This window comes from Lissotriton vulgaris, chromosome 6 (assembly GCF_964263255.1).
Source record: "Lissotriton vulgaris chromosome 6, aLisVul1.2, whole genome shotgun sequence".
Lineage (NCBI taxonomy): Eukaryota > Metazoa > Chordata > Amphibia > Caudata > Salamandridae > Lissotriton > Lissotriton vulgaris.
The window spans coordinates 1,473,488,284-1,473,505,404 of record NC_141694.1 but is presented as its reverse complement, the minus strand read 5'-3'; the positions used below and the strand labels follow the sequence as shown (position 1 = coordinate 1,473,505,404).

The following is a 17,121-nucleotide window of genomic DNA, read 5'->3' as shown; positions in this document are numbered from 1 at the left end:
TCTTCCTGCGACTGAGTAACCGTTTTAGACCAGAGGGAGGTGACTGGATTGTCACGAGCTGCGGTAGACTCATCGTCTTTATGTGATTTATTTTTAGGAGGCATGACAGGTGGCCAGGTGGCCCACACGTCCAGTGATTGAGAAAGGCTAGACCCTGAGGATGGAGCTGTCTGTGAGCCGGTCCAAAGAAGCCCCAGATGTACTACACACAGACGTCCCAGTATTGCCCCCTATTTGTCCAAGAAGCATAGGATGATATCTCAGCGCCCTGCTACCAAGGCAACCCACGATGCATAGCACCGGGTCTCTCCCCCACAACAGCCCACAGCACAGGACCAGAGTCCACAGGATTGGCACTCACCCAGCAGAGATGACCCCACAGGTACATCTTCAGGCTAGCAGAGACCACTGTCCACCCTAGAGCACCTCAAGTCTCACCCTGCCCAGCATGGACAAAGGCCGATACAAGCATCCCGGGATCTTCTGCTGCTTATAGAGACCAGCTAGATTAGCATTGAGCAGGTCTGCCTCTTAGGGCCTCCCCAGAGTTCACAGGGCCCAGAGATATTCTGCCACCCTAACAGGGATCCCAAGCACAGCCCACAGCAGGCCTTACTTAATTCAGTGGTCCCACCATCGTAGCCACACACTTCAGGGAATGGCAGCCAGGCGTCAAAGTGGGTTCCCAGGGATCGCGTTGGGATCGGGGGCTTCCCTCAGTGTTCCCTGACGGCCTACAAGCCTCAGGAGGGATGCCTCCTGCCTGGGGATTCCTCCGGCAGGCCCGTGTTGCTTCTGCATCACTCCAGACCGGGAGCAGTGCTCTGCTGAGTCAGGGAACCCTGGCCCGCCCTCAAGATGGCGGCCGAGGGGATCGGCAGGGGGTCCAACCGACCCTGCAAGTCACGAGTCCCTGCTGGCTCACCTTCCACTACTTGGGGGGGTCCCCGTCTCCTCAGAGGTTCCGGAGCTGGCTCCTTGCCCCGGAGCCTCACTCCGGCCCCACCACCCCCGATCAACCCTCCAGGGCCATGCTGTCGGGCTGAGGCGAGTGTCTCCGGTGCCCAGGTGCAAGTGCAGGGTGGCTTTCGCTTTCCCCAAAGGCTAGTCCGCTGCCAGCAACAGGCGCTATATCAGGACCCGCTGTACGCTCTTGCGGTCCCAGCGCAGGGGCCAGTGGGCGCTGCCCGGCCGCGGCTCTAAGGGCAAGTCCGTCGCCACAAGATGGCGGCCGTAGAGGTTGCCGCGTAGGCTGCTCGATGATCCATGCCCCCAGGAGCCGCAGAGACCCCCTCTGTAATTCAGGTGTCACCACAACTGCTCAGCGTCAGGGCAGGCTACGGTCTACAGACTGGATGGAAAGGAGTAACGGCTTTAGCGGGACGAGGTGGAGCGGGACCCAGGCTCACATCATGCACATCCTGGCCACGCCCCCCTTGTTCCCTTTTCAAATAGATTGGTATTAGTACCAACAGTAAGTATACATCAACTCGATATGAGTTCAACACTTGGTATTCTAGTACATAGTAACTATCCGTTGAAGCATATGCCTAACAATTATTGTATGAGTGAAGGACAGATATTGATGGTCACTGTAGGTGTGCTTTCAGTGAGGGGTGATGTAAGAATCTTACCTGGGAGAAAGAGGCGGCCCATATAGGAGGTGCATTGTGGAAAGAGCAGCCTTCTCATGGGGGTAAAACAGAGATTATATCCAGTTGGCCATCCAGGAAGAACATGTCCAGCTGAATCCTGGTGAACATTTTCTTCACCTACCTCCCCCCATCTTGCCACCTCTTTTTATTATGCCGCCTCTCACAATGCAGGCCACCTCCCCCAATGCATTGATCAAGTCTGTTACTTCCTGCCATTAGGCTGCCTTCTGGGCTCCAATTAGAGTGAATGGAGCCAGCACATGTAGTTGTGTGTAACACATTTAACTACAATGGCTGTCTCCTCAATGAAATCTCTCTTCCTATTCAGGACTGTGGTGTGCATTCTTAAGGTAGAAAGTGGTGGCAGCATAATATGGAAACTGAAGAGCAAAAAGCAGATCCTATTAAGTGAGCAGTATTTATATTTTTGGAAGGGAATGAGTGTCAGGTATGTAGGATTGGATTGGTATCAGTTATATAGATCTCTCCAATCCCTTCCATGTGGAGATCTCTTCCCTTGCTGCATAGGTCTCCGCCCCAAATGCAGAGGTCCTTCAAAGTGTGCGGAAGTATCTTCCCCAAGTGAGGGGGTCCTGCAAACTATGCGGAACATAAAATACAGTTGTACAGTTACTAGTAGTAATTTTCCAGTGCTAAATTACTTTTATTCAGTCTCCACCCCAAAACTGTAATCTACACTTCGTAGTACATTTACACTCAGAGGGGGATATTCTCAAGAATGTGTGATAACTACTACAAAAGTATCTGAATGCAACCCTTCACATTGCATTCGATTGCGGGAAAATAACTGTGTTAACGTAATATTCTGAACACGGCGGCACCATGCGATAGACCTACGACGTGTCAAATGAACTTGTTAAAATCAATGCGGCGCCGCAAAAAATGCAAAACACGAACACAAAATAAGCATCGATGATGCCAATCGCGATACAAACATCAGCGAAAATCAGCCACAGGTCTGCAATCCTCACGCGACATGCGGGAAAATGCACTATAAAAGTTGAAAAAGAAAACACATACAAAAGCCAAACAGCGAAGCACAATGGAGTCAGCCGGAGTAAGTGAAGAGGACAACCAGAACCCAACAAGCCCCCCCGGATGACCAGCCTGGGACCTCGGGGTCAGGGAAGGGCAAGGACAAGAAGAGTAGGAAGAAAAGGTTCAGTCCACAGGAAAACAGGATCCTGATACCGGAGGTGATAGAACACCATCAACTGCTGTTTGTCAGCTCCACTGTGTCTCTGGCAACTAAAAATGGATTATGGTGAATGCAGTCGGAGTGCTGAAGAGGACAATGGAAGAGGTCAAGAGTCGCTGGAATGATGTCAAGCGCAAAACCAAGCAGAAATACGTAAACAACCGAAAGGCAGCAATGCAGACTGGAGGTGGGAGTCCAGCACCATAGGAGGAGCTGGACGACATAGAGGAAATGGTGTCCTGAGCCATCAGTGGGGCGACAGTGGCAGGAGTTGGGGGCCCGGACACAACAGCAACAAGGTGAGTAACGACCAGGGACTGGGGGGACAGGGCGAGATGGGCACAATGGCACACATGCATATTTAAGCATAGCACAGCTGCGGACAATCCATGCCCCAGACTTGGTGTCACCGGATACACTGCGGCAAGCACAGGCACACCGCCACGGGGCGGTGTCTTTCGGTGCACTGAGGTAGGGGCACCTTCAGTGCTCAGCGGGTGTGCAGCCTGCGATGATGCGCCATCCTGGAGGTCCAGACTGGTAGCATTGGTGTGTGCCCTGCTGGACCGCAGTGTAAGCCTGAGCCAGCGAGCAGTGTGGGCCTACCGACACGTGGCATCGCCTCGTGGTTCACAGAGTTATAAGCACCTCCAGGGCTGAGCGGGTGTGCAGCCTGTGATGAGGCCGTGTGCACTGATATGTCCTCTGCCATAGCGAAATCAAGACCCAGAATCAAGTGTGTGAAGTGGTGGTCCGTGGTGCGGGGCTGCATGATGTGGAGGGTGCCATGGTCGCGGGCCCCGGGCTTGGAGCTCCCACCGGCACGTGGTGGCCCCTCTCGGAGACACACCGGTGGTGGAAGGGGCTGGGGTGCAGCAGCTTGTGTGCGCAGGGGTAGGGAAGCGATGATGGCGTGTGCTACTGTATGGACTCTGCCATTCATGTCTCTGGAAACAGTTTCAGATGAGGGACCTGGGGGACTGCAGTGTGTACCGGCACGTGGTTGGAGACACACCGGTGGCAGCAGGTGAGCAGTGAGGCCTGGGTCTGCAGTGTCGGCACTCTCTCTCTCTTTGTCTCGCTCTCTCACTCTCTTTTTCTCTCCCTCTCTTTCTCCCTCTTTCTCTCCGTCTCTTTCTCTCTCTCCCTCTCCCTCTTTCTCCCCCTCTTTCTCTCGCCCCCTCTCTTTCGCTCTCTCTCTCTGTACTTTGATGAGTGCATGACACACCTTCTTATCTAGGTTTTTGTCTTGCAGGCTGTGACTTACAAAATGTCCTGAGAAGACCCAACATGACTCTTCCGAATTGTTGTTTTGGGTTTATCCTATTATAAACTAATCCTTTTGATATTCTGAGATCAATGTATGTTTCTCCTTTTCCTGACCACACGTATGTTAGGTGTTGCATTGGGCGACTACAGGCGAATTGTGTGGTTCATGATTTTGTGGAGTTGATGTGCAATATCTTTGTCCAAAGGGGGGGAGGGGCCCAGTGTAGGCCCCGCGGGGGTCCTGGAGGTGGTGGCGGTGGGTGTTGTTGCCTTATTTGGGCTCCAGGCTGCATGATCAGTGGCTCCATGGCACCTGTTGTTCTTCATGTGTGGCTCTGGGCTTTTCTCCCTTGTCTGGTGCCAGTTTTCGTCCAACTTTACACCAGGTCAGTGCAGGTGTTAGTGTCCTGCTCCTAACACGCCTTATCGCCTGTTTTGGGTTCTTATTGCTGATCTGGCTGGTTGTTGAGAATGTTGCGGAGTGGTGTTGTTGCGGCTTTTTGCTCGGGAACGCCTACTCTGTATCTCATTAGCGATAGTTGCCAGGGTCATCTGTGGCGATGTTGTTTGCGGCTGCTATCGCAGGTAAACTGGTGATATGGGCTGTTAGCACCAGCTTGTTAATGGGGCGATGAATTTATCAAGATTTTGGCTCCGCTAAGGTGCCGATAACTTGGCAATAGATCCTTGAGAATATGCCCCACAAAGTGGTAACTAGCCAAATGTAGCAAATTTACTGCAAAGTGTAAGAGTCAACTTACACACATAGATTTACTCACATTTAAGTTTACCACGGTGAATAGCCACCTTGATGTATATTTCCAGCTGCAGAATTTATTTGATATGCTATAGGAGACGAAATAATTGTTGTTATGTTCAAGTGTGTGATAGAATAGGATAGAACTATGGATCTAATGTTGTTCTTCCAGGTTAGCAAAAAACAAAGCCAGCAATGTTGGATTAGGAAAAACACATAAAGGACCCAGTGTTTATGAAATGACCAAATACTTGTTAAAATTTCCTGAAACGTGATAGACTGGGTTGAGAAGCACCTGACATTAAAGAGCAATCCATAAGTTGGCAATTTATGAAAAAAGAAAATTTAAATGTTACAGAAAGTGCATCACTCCACTGCCTTTTGGCTAGGTTTGCATTATAGGAACACATATACATACATAATACAAACAAAGGGCCAAAACAAACATAATAAGTTTAACCCCCAGCCCAAACGGAACAATCTGGGCCAAACTTCCAGGCCACATCTTCGGTCTAAACAAGCTAACAAGTGGGGGTTTCCCTGAAAGCGATGTTCCACAGCAATTTTCAAACCTAGGGTAGTGGGAGTAGAGGATTTGTTAGTTTCCAAAGACAAATTAACATGCTGCTAAATGCTCGACCAGTGCTTGCAAAGAGACATATAGGTTCAGGTATTAACTTGGTCATCACCTTCGCCCCCTTCCCCAAAAAAGATTCCTAATATTGTTTCTCTAGTCTAGATGTTTGCACTACTGCATCCGTTTTCATTCCCATAAAAAAATGCCAGGTGACCTGTCCCTACAGTCACCTGTTCCTCATGCTACCACCCTGTCTAATTTGAAGACCACCTCTTGCAGGTCCTCTCTTGTTGACATGTGGGATACTGGCTCTCATTTGAGCCTCAACAATAATCCAAACATTGCAACTTCACTTCACCAACCATAAATATTCTGACTTCCATTGACAATAACGTGTAGAATATCCAAAACAGGTGGCACAATACCTTACTATGTAATAGGTTGCCCTCACATCACAGTTGAATAAACACACAACAAAAAAACATTCTCCAGGTGCTCTGGCAATAGCCACAAAGCTGACTCCTTACCATATTTAGCCAACCATGGCCCGCTCTTTATTTCTAAATCAGTGACAGCGCTAGAGTCTAAGATGTACACATCGCGAGTACTTTTCTGTGACCGTCCATTTACTTACATTCCTTTTGACCATGAAAAATGACGTATCAGACAAAATTCTTCTAGGTTGTCCCCAGCTCTGCCGCATATGTGACCTATCAACACAGCCTATCGTGTTGGAGATTTTTTCCGATGTACTACCTCTTTGAGCTGGTCGTTGTCAAACTTACATTGTCCCCTGAGCAGGCTAGTACCTCATGTTTAATAGGAGGTGAAGCTGCTCCCCAAATAATATTACCCCCAATCACCTATTTGATCCTCTTTTAACTCGTGATGCCACACCTCTCTCCTTGTTCCCAAAACATTGTAAAACAGAGTTTCAGTCACCACACTTGTACCATTTGCAAGGGAATGTGTACCACATGTGTGCATTACTCCAGTTGAAGACCAATATCTGTGCATTGCTCCCCATGCTGTGCGTTTCAGACATGGCCAGTGGAGTGTTGGTGAAAAAGCATTAAGCCCTATGTTGTCTATAATGATTCCAGGCCTGGAGTCCTACTTTACTGACACCATTCTGGGTTCAATTCCTCCATACCAAGGCTGCATCTTCTGTCACTGTGACCCTGAAATCTTCGGCCTATTTACATCATGTCATCCCCACTACGGTAAAATGGGCCTTTCTCAAGGACAACAGAAAATAACTACATTTCCAATCATAGTGTAAGTGACATCATTTGTCCCATGGCGATGTTTATACCACAGGTGTGACCCTCTGCCCCCTTCCCTTGCTCTTATTTCCTCAAAAATGTTCTATTTGATGCTGAGAGGCGAAATTAATGGACCAAATAGAAACTGAACAAGTGAAATAGATTCAAAACCTGGTTGACTTTCTTTTGCTACACCTAATTGACATCCTTGCCCGACTATTGTTTTTTTCTGTCACTATGTGGATCTGAAGAAACGGTTATGGATGATCTTTGAAAGTGGCGTGGTACAAATTTCACCCCAAAATACACTGGCTGACGTAAGTAAACCTGACTTACAGGGGTGTTGTAAGCAGAATAAATGGGTTAAATAAGGCATTTAAAGCGCTATTCTCACATACGTCTCTGATAAAGCCACAGGTTTTGAAAGGGCCAACATATTCCATTCATTTCATGGGTCAAGGTTGTTTCTCGATGAGATGTTGGGAAAATAGTAGCAAATTGTAGCATTTTCTGCACAATTTTCCAAACAAAACGCCTAAAAAGGCATATTCCATCCTGCTCCTTCCAAGGAGATTCAGCCATATCTTATGACTTGTGAAACTCGTTAGAATGGGAAAGGTAGAAAAATGTACAAACATTGGCAAGCCAACAGGTTTCCCACATGCAAGAGCTGTTAGCCTTGCCAATATGTTTTAGCAATGTTGCACACCAGAGTGGCTGCTGCTCAGCATGGCTAAAGGTTAGAACGGTAAAGGAGTGGCACAAAGGGGCATGTCATAAAGTGGGGTGTTATGGAGTGGCATGGAGGGACGCACAGTAGAGTTGATTGGCCTGAAGTGGAGCGTCATGGAGTAGAGTACAGCTTTGTGCAGAGAGTTCTGTGCTGCAAATCTAACCTGGACTTCTATTGGAATTCTAGAACGCATATTAGCAAGCCCATTATCGCCGTTTTAGCAGCAGTTTCCTGCCGCTAAAACTGCGATAATTTTAACAAGGTTCTTGCTAATATGCCCCATAAATATCTGTTTTTTGCCATTTGTTCTTATGTGACTATGTTGTTGCATATATGATAATACCAAACTGAAATTACATCTTTGACCAATGCTTCCAATTTAACTTCTTTATCTAAATGATGCTTAATTTGCTTGATTTTAATTGATTATTAATGTAGTATTCATTATTGATGTATAATAAACTCACTTAACTTTAGTTACAGAGTCCTGGTCCTTATTGTGTGGTCAAATGGGCTACATGAATGTTTTATTGACTGCTAACTCCTTTGCCTCTAAGTCAACCACAAAGGTCTATTGGATAGAAATGGTAACTGCATTCTAAAACGCGATCAAACTGTTTCATCCATCTCCTGCGTGTTCCATGACTTGCCACAAGCCTCCTTTTTCTTCTCAACATCTTTAAGATGAGTTAGTGCTGTAGTGACCAGTAAGAGCGTATCTCTTTGGTCCTTTGATAATGTGCGTAAGCACAATCCCACTATAAAATATATTTATGTATTTACACCATTCTGAAACAGTCTTATGCTATCCTTGCAGCAGCCATCTCCGAGAGGTGGCCGTCCCCATTGACTAAATCTTGAGAACAAACTCTAACTTCCTAGGACATGTTACTCATCAAAATGTGTTTCCCACTATAAAGCAACAGATGCCATAGCACTGTGACCACGACCTCCATGACAGCATTTTAAAACGTGGCCTGCACCAGGGTAATTTCCAGTTGCATGGATCATGATGCAGAATATGAGGCATGCAAGAAAGTGCTCTTTGAAAACTAGGGACCGTTAGATAGTCGTTTCTGTCTCCTACTTATTTGTATTCTCTCCTGTAGAAATGGGGTGTGAAGCCTGTGTCACTTCCTGAGGGAGGGAGGGATTTGTGTCACTCCTTAAAGCAACATCAAGAATGGCCTCCTTTGCCAAAACATATGTTTCTGGTTACAGCAAAGGCTCAATAGACAAGGACAGGATGGGTACCAGGAAGACCAGCAATACCAACTCTTTTATTTTCATACATCCATTCTCAAAGCGTTAGAAAAGAAAGCGCAGAACAAAAAAACAAACAGTTGAAACTTATTTTCTACTTGTATCATGCATTTTACATAGATATTTAAGAACTATAACTTAGAAATTGCGAATAAATCTACCAATACAATCATTTTATACTAAACACCAATTATATGGTCAGTCACATTATTCACATTATCGTCCTGTCCTTCACATGCACCTCCTGTGCAGTCATTGAGCTTTAGTAGGAGTTTTCTTGCCCTTGCAAGACTTGAGACTTGTACAGCGGCCTTTTAAAGTGTCTCCATATGACAAGTATGAGCCGAACAAGAAATGCAGCACAAGCCACGGCCAGCAGCACAGCTGAAAAGGGAAAAAAAATTGATAAATGTTAATTGATGAAATAATACAGTCCTTGAATCAATCAATCAACATTCAAGAAAAAATACAAATGCTTTACTTCACGTTCTTGGTCAGCAACGGAGAGAACAAACCAGTCTAGCCAAAGAACTGAGGACAGCGTTGTGCCAGTGACTCGCCATATATATGCCATACTGTACATCTTGAGAAAAAATGTTGACAGCATTGAAACTATGACTTTTAATATCAGGACTGAATGATTGCTGGTGTGGGTATTATAGGCTGTTTCTAGTCCATACGGCAAATGAAAATGTTTAAAACAATGAAAGTGCATGCAAAAAAAGAAACAAGCACCCTGGCAGCACTTTCAAACTGCCAGGTCATTGGATAAATATAATACTAACTTCCAAAATGCTACACGGGGTGAGAGGCGGGAAGCGGGTTAAGATAGATCCAGGAAAGTGAAATGATAGCACACCTGGGGGAGTGGAAGAGGGAGACTTTAGGTAGGTAAAGAGCAAATGAACACAAACTCCAATGGAGCGTTCAATACTAAAAACAAAAATGTCGCCTCCACCATGCATTGGACGGATACACCTCTTTCACTCAGAACATCGAATGCAAAATGGTAATCAGCAAAACAGACATAAGAATAGGGAGTAAAACTATCAAATCTTGGGCAGTCTACTAAGATAGTCAACTGAGTCGCCCAATCATGAGCAAGGGACTTGCACGAAACCCATTCCAAGTATAGATCATGTGTTGGAAACAACAGGTCGGCATACATACGGTTAAATCTATCTGTAGCCAAGACCTAAAAACAAAGCATGTGCATCTACGTTTTGTTTCCAAAACAAATGAACGTTTTTTGCTTGCAGTTTCTCCTGGGGTTGAATCCTATCAGTCACTAAAACAATATGTGAAATTACAGCATAACTGGAAGGAACCTGTTCTAAAACTATTCTTTTGGAAATGCTCAATCAATTCTGAAATAGAAGGTTTTTGAAAATACATGCAGGGCAAACAAGGAAAAACTTAAAAAACATATTCATCAACACAATAAGGAAATTACATAGCCTTCCCCAGAGGACGCATAACTCCTATCGATCAAGCCCAGACTAAAACTGAGATCTTTCAAAGTATCCGAAGAGGCTAAGTTATCTACAAGTAGTTGGTCCTAATCACATAATGATCAGTCTATAAGAAACACTAACCTTAAACTAACTACATTTAATGCTTCTCCTTTTCAGACAGGAACACTAACAAAGTCCAAGGAAAACACAAGAAAACTCTTAATTTCAGCCCTAGAGACAAGAGTACGTATAAGCTGGCAGGCAGCGATATTGGCAATGGTAACAACATCAAGGCTTCAATCATAAACGTTCCTAGTACGATACAAAACACTGTCACCAAGGGGCTCATTTCTAGGCAGATGCGTCACTTTGTAAACCCCTGTGCCACATTATACCTGCGCCAGGTATAATGAATGCAGGGTAGGCATTCCCCTGCATAAAAGCCTTGTAGAAGTTGTGCATTGACATCTATAAGATTTTCGTGCACCACTTCTAGGACGCTATAGCGTCAAAACCTCACACCTGCCTCATGGCAGGCGTAAGGGTGACGCGGTGCATTGAGGCTAGGCCTTACCCACTCATTGCTGGAGTTGCTTCATGCTTGCAACACAACTCCAGCAATGCATGACTTTTGTACCAACAGATAAATCTGGATTTCTGACGTATCTGTCTTCCCTTGCGACATGGAGCGCCGTACATTCAATACAGCTCATCCATCGTGTCGCAAGAAGGGGGCAGTGAAAACTGTTGCATCACTGTTTTGTCACAGCGATGCAACGGTTTTCATAAATGAGGCCTCAAATGTGATTTGTTCAAACAAAAATATTTGATTTGTTCCTGGTTGGCGTGGAGTTAGTCACTTTATTTGTAAAATGTGCCTAAAGTGATTTTTGGTAACTTTGGTTACGACAGCCAAGAAAATTGAAAAAATCTGCACTTTCCAACTAACTTATATCCTCCTTTGGAATAGCGGGTCTGGAAACTGGAGTGTTTGAGAAAGCGGCCTTACAAGACATGGAGAAACTGAGAAATTAACACTAACAGGACATCAACACTATTACAAAAAACAAACAACATCCGTGAAAACTGGGTTCGCACCTACACCAACTAAGTCCCAATTTGTATCTATCAAAGAGTATGTGTGGCGGGTTCTAAACCCTCAGTATCCTGCTCCTGTTGAGACTGCTGGGGCATTTTGGTGTTTCTTCTACAGAATGGGAGACTCCTTGAATTCAATGCCGATTTATTGATCTAACCACAATTTGCTAACATTTATTTTTAAACATAAATTCATAATTATGCTTCCTGGTCATAATTTGTAAAGTATCATAATATTTTATTATAAAAAATAGACAAGTGCAAATATCTCACAATAACATATTACATATCTCCAAGGGCAATCAACAACTGTTTCATCTAGGATTGACTTTATCAAGGCAGGGCCTTTAGTGTGAACAATCATTGGGTACTTGTGAAGTAAACATTGGGTATTGCAAGAAGACAAAGAGAGGGAGCTTGCATGCTTTATTTGAAAAGAAATGTTATGTAATTTTGTTGTGTGATACCAATAAATCTGTTACTAACAGTATGTTAAGTGGCATCTTTCTTACAGAAACTAAACTGCTCATAAGCCTTAGTCACCTGTGTGATTCTCTGATGATCTTTCCCTCTTGTGTTTCTAACCAGTGGCCTCTGTGAGGCGCCTTTCCCCTGCCACCCACTCCTGCCATCCTATTTTTTTCTGATTGGGGCTTTCACGCAAAAAAAATCGTACTTTATTTTTTTACCGATCCAAGTGGCATTTGTCATCTTGAATTGGTAAATAAAAAATTTAAGGATATGCTGCACGCTACCTTGTGCTAATTAACTTATGTGACGATGCTGCACAGAGTCCCAACAATGGGCAGCACTGCCACAAGCGATTGGCAAAGTCAATAGGTCCCAAAGGCGAGACACACTGGCATTGTTAATGCTTGTTTTGAACAGCCCTGGATACAGGACAGTGCCAAACAAAACTGCTCCCTAAAGGCCATAACAATTTATCAATTCTTCTGCAGTAATGGATTCATCTGGGATACATTCTTTTACAGAATCTCTGTCTAAAATAGAGGGACATATTTTCAAATCCATGGGATAAGAAAATATTTAAAACACACTACATCCAAACTGCAAAGCTGGAAGGTCACCCCTTTCAACTTACAAAACAGAATGCATGTATCCTAGATATTAAAGCCGCTGTATATTACTTTACAGACTGGATTACCTGAGGAACTTACTATTAACATTGACATTAACATTGAAGTAGGGATGCAAGGTCATAAACAAAGACAACTCCAGGTGTATCCTGCTTGTTTCTGGCTCCACCTACCAACTGACCACATTTGGAAGCGTGCAGCATCCCTTTAAACCACAAGAGTCAGTAGCAGAGCAGAAGGTCTAAGACTAGGCTCTCTTGCTGCTGAAGTGACCAGTCAGCCACCGTATCGGAAAATGCTCGATACGGAGCTGTAGTCCAAGATGGTACCCACAGACTTCTAGATTGTAATCTAAATGTTTCTCTGATCCAGTGTCCTGATGCCACCCTGTTCCGCCATTACTCACTGTACCAAAACACTGCTGTGCCAAAACACTAGCCAGTTTTGGAAACCAATGCTACAGCCTTAAAGGTGAGTGGGCACTTATTCCCACTAGATACTTTACATTGGCAGTCCACAATGCTCATTTACCCCTTCTGGCAAGATATAAGTATTAAGGAATGGTCAACTCTGTTCACAAGTCTCCTTCCCTCTTCCTTCCTGTTACTTTTTTTCTCCATCTTCTTAATTTCTTCTACACTGCCCACCTCAGTATTTTGATGCAACCGTAGAGTGTCTTGGCATATTATTTAAGCAATTAAAAATATTACTCTCCAATGGTTGATCCAATCCATCCCTGGTTGCTGCATGTTGCATCAGCCAAACGTTTAACCCGAAGGGACCAGCACCCCTTGATACTCGCCAAGTAATCGGACACCAAGGTGATAATGGTAGAATTGCAGGCAGACAAAGCAAACAAGCAAATTAAGTAATACCATTAATTTTACGAAAGTGGAAGGCTTTAGGTGAGCCGTGGGGAAAACAAACACATAGCCATCATATTTATGGGGCTTAAAGGAATTTTTGCTCCTCCCAATAAATATATAGTTTTTCTCTCTTTATTTGTGTATATTGAATAAGAGGTTCGTATTGGTGTCCGATTCACACCCTACCCGTCCTACAGACCCGCACAACTTACTTCCACATGCTGGGTGGAGATCTCAAAACCCCTTCACGATTTGTTTGGAATTTATCACTGAAGAGGATCTTTACAATAACTTCAGTTTCATGTTCTACAAGGCTCTCAGGAATAAATAAAGAGCACACATTCATCTTGACCATGATCATAGATCAAGGGTATGTTGCACCTAAATTGTTGGCAGTGAGGCTCAATAATGGTATCCATAGAGAACTGAAGAAATCGACTCACTGAAGAATAAAATGAAGCAACATATATTGTAGACTAATATTCAAAGCTCATTTCCTCTCAATTTCAGAAATTAGCTACATCAAGCATAGTTTATCTAATGCACCGACCACTGCAGAAGTTTTCCTGATCCAACATCATCACAATAATGACATTTACATTTATTTGCAACTTTTACTTTTTCCACAAAAAAGCAAAAAACGACAAACATGACCATTAATTTTTATAAAAAATGATTTGTACCTAAAAAGATGTTGTTGCGTCCTGGATCTGATGATACAAAGTGCTTGTTAAGGCTTCCAGATAAGGAGACAATTACCACAGGATATATAGTGAGGGTGTAACGCACATACTCATCGAAGACAAAGTTTTCAAGAATAAACCTTTGATGGTAAAAAAATTCAACAGGAAATAACAAATTAAATTACTGCAACCAGTGACTAGATGCAAATAAAACGTACATTGGCTCAAATAGGAAGTAACATCACTGGTGAATGACTCAGTTTTCTTTTCAAACATAGACAGACATATCGAGATAGAGCATGGCTATTTTGAAATAAAATGCATAACCCAAAATTGATCTATCAGTTGTTTTCAACATGATGCCATCTTTTTTTTTTTTACCAAAAATGGTAAATCATAGAGAGCTGTTGGAGAAGCAACAACAAAAGCAAAAACAAGCAGCAGCTTTTTCCAACGAAACTGACGAGTACCATCAAAATTTGTTTCGATTACATGAAGTCCGTTTAACCAATATTGCTCAATTGGTTCTTCGTTTTCTTCCACCTTAGTGTCTTACCACCTTTCGCATCACATACTGTACTAAGGGTCACACTCCTTATGGAAGTATTGTAGTTGTTTCTGTAATTTATACATAGCACAAGCTTTCGTCACAAACATCCATTGCTCACTGTGCATGAAGCGCTATAGCTCAGGTGCTACAAAATGCTACTGCACCCACACTCAAATAGCGAACAACCTTCGGAGTAGAATCACAAGCATGTTCTCTTACCTTCATAAACAAGACAGGTCCATGAGAACAGGGTAAGAGCGGCTCTCTCTTTGAAAAGGTGGAATGCAAGAAACGAGGAGTTTAAATGCATGTGTGTGTGAACTCAGAGCAGGGACACCTTGACTAGAATCTGTGCTACTTATACCTTAGGCATGCACTGGAAGTAGTTTGGTTTATTAACTAAATGAAAGTAAAAAGTACTGCGACAAAGCATGAGTAATCACTTCAAAGAGGCCAAACGATCAGTCTTCCTGTTTCATTTCGCTCCTTTTGCAAGCAATTGATTTGATATATCTGGAGAGCTGCAGGTAAATGTATCGACTAGAGAGAGGAGGCTGAAGTAATGACCAGGAGACTTAATAAAGATGTAGATATTTTCTTTATTTGGCAATCCCGAGCGAGGCCCGGGCAAGCAGCAATGTCACCAGCTCCAATGCATCTACCTAACATTCTAACACAAATAAATATATACTGAGAACACGCTAATTGTTCTGATTCCTAATTCCACAGAACCAGGACAATTCTTCCAAAGAGAAATACAAACACCTCCAATATCACACATCCCTCTTCTTACAGAACAAAGAAAAGAAAATTGGAAATAAAAAAAAACTTTAAAAAAAACTGGCGAGACTGCGCAAGATAAAATGGAAATTATAAATCACATACATAGTCTTCAAGTCGCTTGGGCTTCACAATGGTTCTACCGTAGGTTCTAATTTTCTTTCTGCTAAACACACCTAGCCCAGAGCCAAGGCACGGCTCAGAGCAAGCTTCATTCCTCAGATCATCTCCACTCTGAACACAAATATTGGAATCAGCAGGATTGGACAAACTCTCAATGTGGACATTAATCCACCAATAGTTCTGCTTTCATCCTTGTGTTGAGCATAATTCAACATGTGACAAGGAACATTCCTAACTAAAGATAAACGACTCATATAGCATACACTGCCATCAGTTAATCTCACTGTGTTGTTCATGACCGTGACAATTTGTACAGGGGCACAGCATTTATTTTACCTTTAGCTACCTTCTTATTGGATTTTACACAAACCCATTGACCAACAATCAACTTCACATCAAGGGCACCGTGTTTCATATCAACGTTTTTTTTGTTCTCAAGTTGAGAAGTTAAAATGCAACTCCTGATCTTTGTTGCATCCCACTCCATTTGTTTGCTTCTATTCTTCCAACCTGGGTTGACCTTAGAGTGAGGAATACGGCCTCTCCTAACACCAAACGGACTCTCACCTATGGCATCTTGACTAGTAACCTTGTAGGTCCACAGGATTTTCTTAAGTTCACAATCAATATTTTTCCTGCTTTGATTTGCCATTTGCAACACACCCTTAATAATGTGGTTGATCCTTTCCACTGCACCATTTCCCCATGGATGATAGAGTGCAGTGAATCTTTGTGAAACCCTGCCACCTCAAGAAATTCCTTCATTTCAGCAGACTTAAATTGGACACCATTATCTGTAAGAATGGTTTTAGCGAAACCTTCACGCATAAATACACTGTCCAGGAATTTAATGGCACAATTAGTTGCAATTTTATTGACAACTTTAAATTTAGTCCACCTTGAAAACAAATCCACTAACACGAGACTATACCTCTGAGACTCATCAAACCACACAATAAGACCCATAATGTCCAATGCTACATCATCCCAGGGAAGAGAAGGGCAACCTAAGGAGCTTAAAGGAGGGTTGATGGCTTTCTGAGATGTATCAGAATTCTCACATTCCATGCACGATCGCACAAACCTCTGTTTCAATATCTATTTTAGGCCACCAATACGATTTGATATTTTTCTTAGAACATGTTATACCAATGTGACCTTCATGACAAAGAATAAATAATTTTACTCCTTAAATTGTGTGGAGGAATTATCTTGTCCCCTATTACAACAAACACACAATCAACTCTAAGTTAATTTCTAACTTCCCATAACACTTTTAACTCACCAAGCAGTTGGGATTTAATACAACCACAATGAATTTTGGTCCTGACCAGGTTAAGAGTTTCATACTCCTCATGAGCTTTTTCTCACTCTTTTTTTTAAGCCTTTTTCATTGTATTTTGAAAAAATACTCGCAACACACACATTATTCCAAAGACTGGCATCCACTTCCCTAAGAGGGAGAGACATTCCAATAAAAAAATCAGAAGTGACGTTCTTTTGCCCCGGAACATATTGTACATCATAAATAAAATCTTGTAGGCACATGGCAAGTCTGGCAATTCTTGCAGACACCCTAGATAAACCATCAGTAGTAAGCAATTTAGTTAAAAGCTTATGATCAGTTCGGAAAGTAAACCTCCTTCCCCACAAGAACTTCTGAAAATCTACTAAAGCCCATACGCAGGAGAGTGTCTCTCTTTCAATAACAGAGTATTTTTGTTACGTGGGG

General features: G+C 43.4%; 1 protein-coding gene across 1 annotated transcript in view; it reads right to left on the bottom strand.

Moving 5' to 3' along the window:
* Nucleotides 1-8,735: 8,735 nt before the first annotated feature.
* The window catches only part of LOC147709016 (uncharacterized), a 152,783-nt gene continuing 144,397 nt past the window's right edge, over nt 8,736-17,121 (bottom strand). The window contains exons 6-7 of the mRNA XM_086925421.1: nt 13,937-14,076; nt 8,736-9,122 (exon numbers count right to left, since the gene is read on the bottom strand). Of these exons, the coding sequence (XP_086781547.1) occupies nt 9,001-9,122; nt 13,937-14,076 (262 nt within the window). The 3' untranslated portion in view covers nt 8,736-9,000. The remainder of the gene's footprint in view (nt 9,123-13,936; nt 14,077-17,121) is intronic.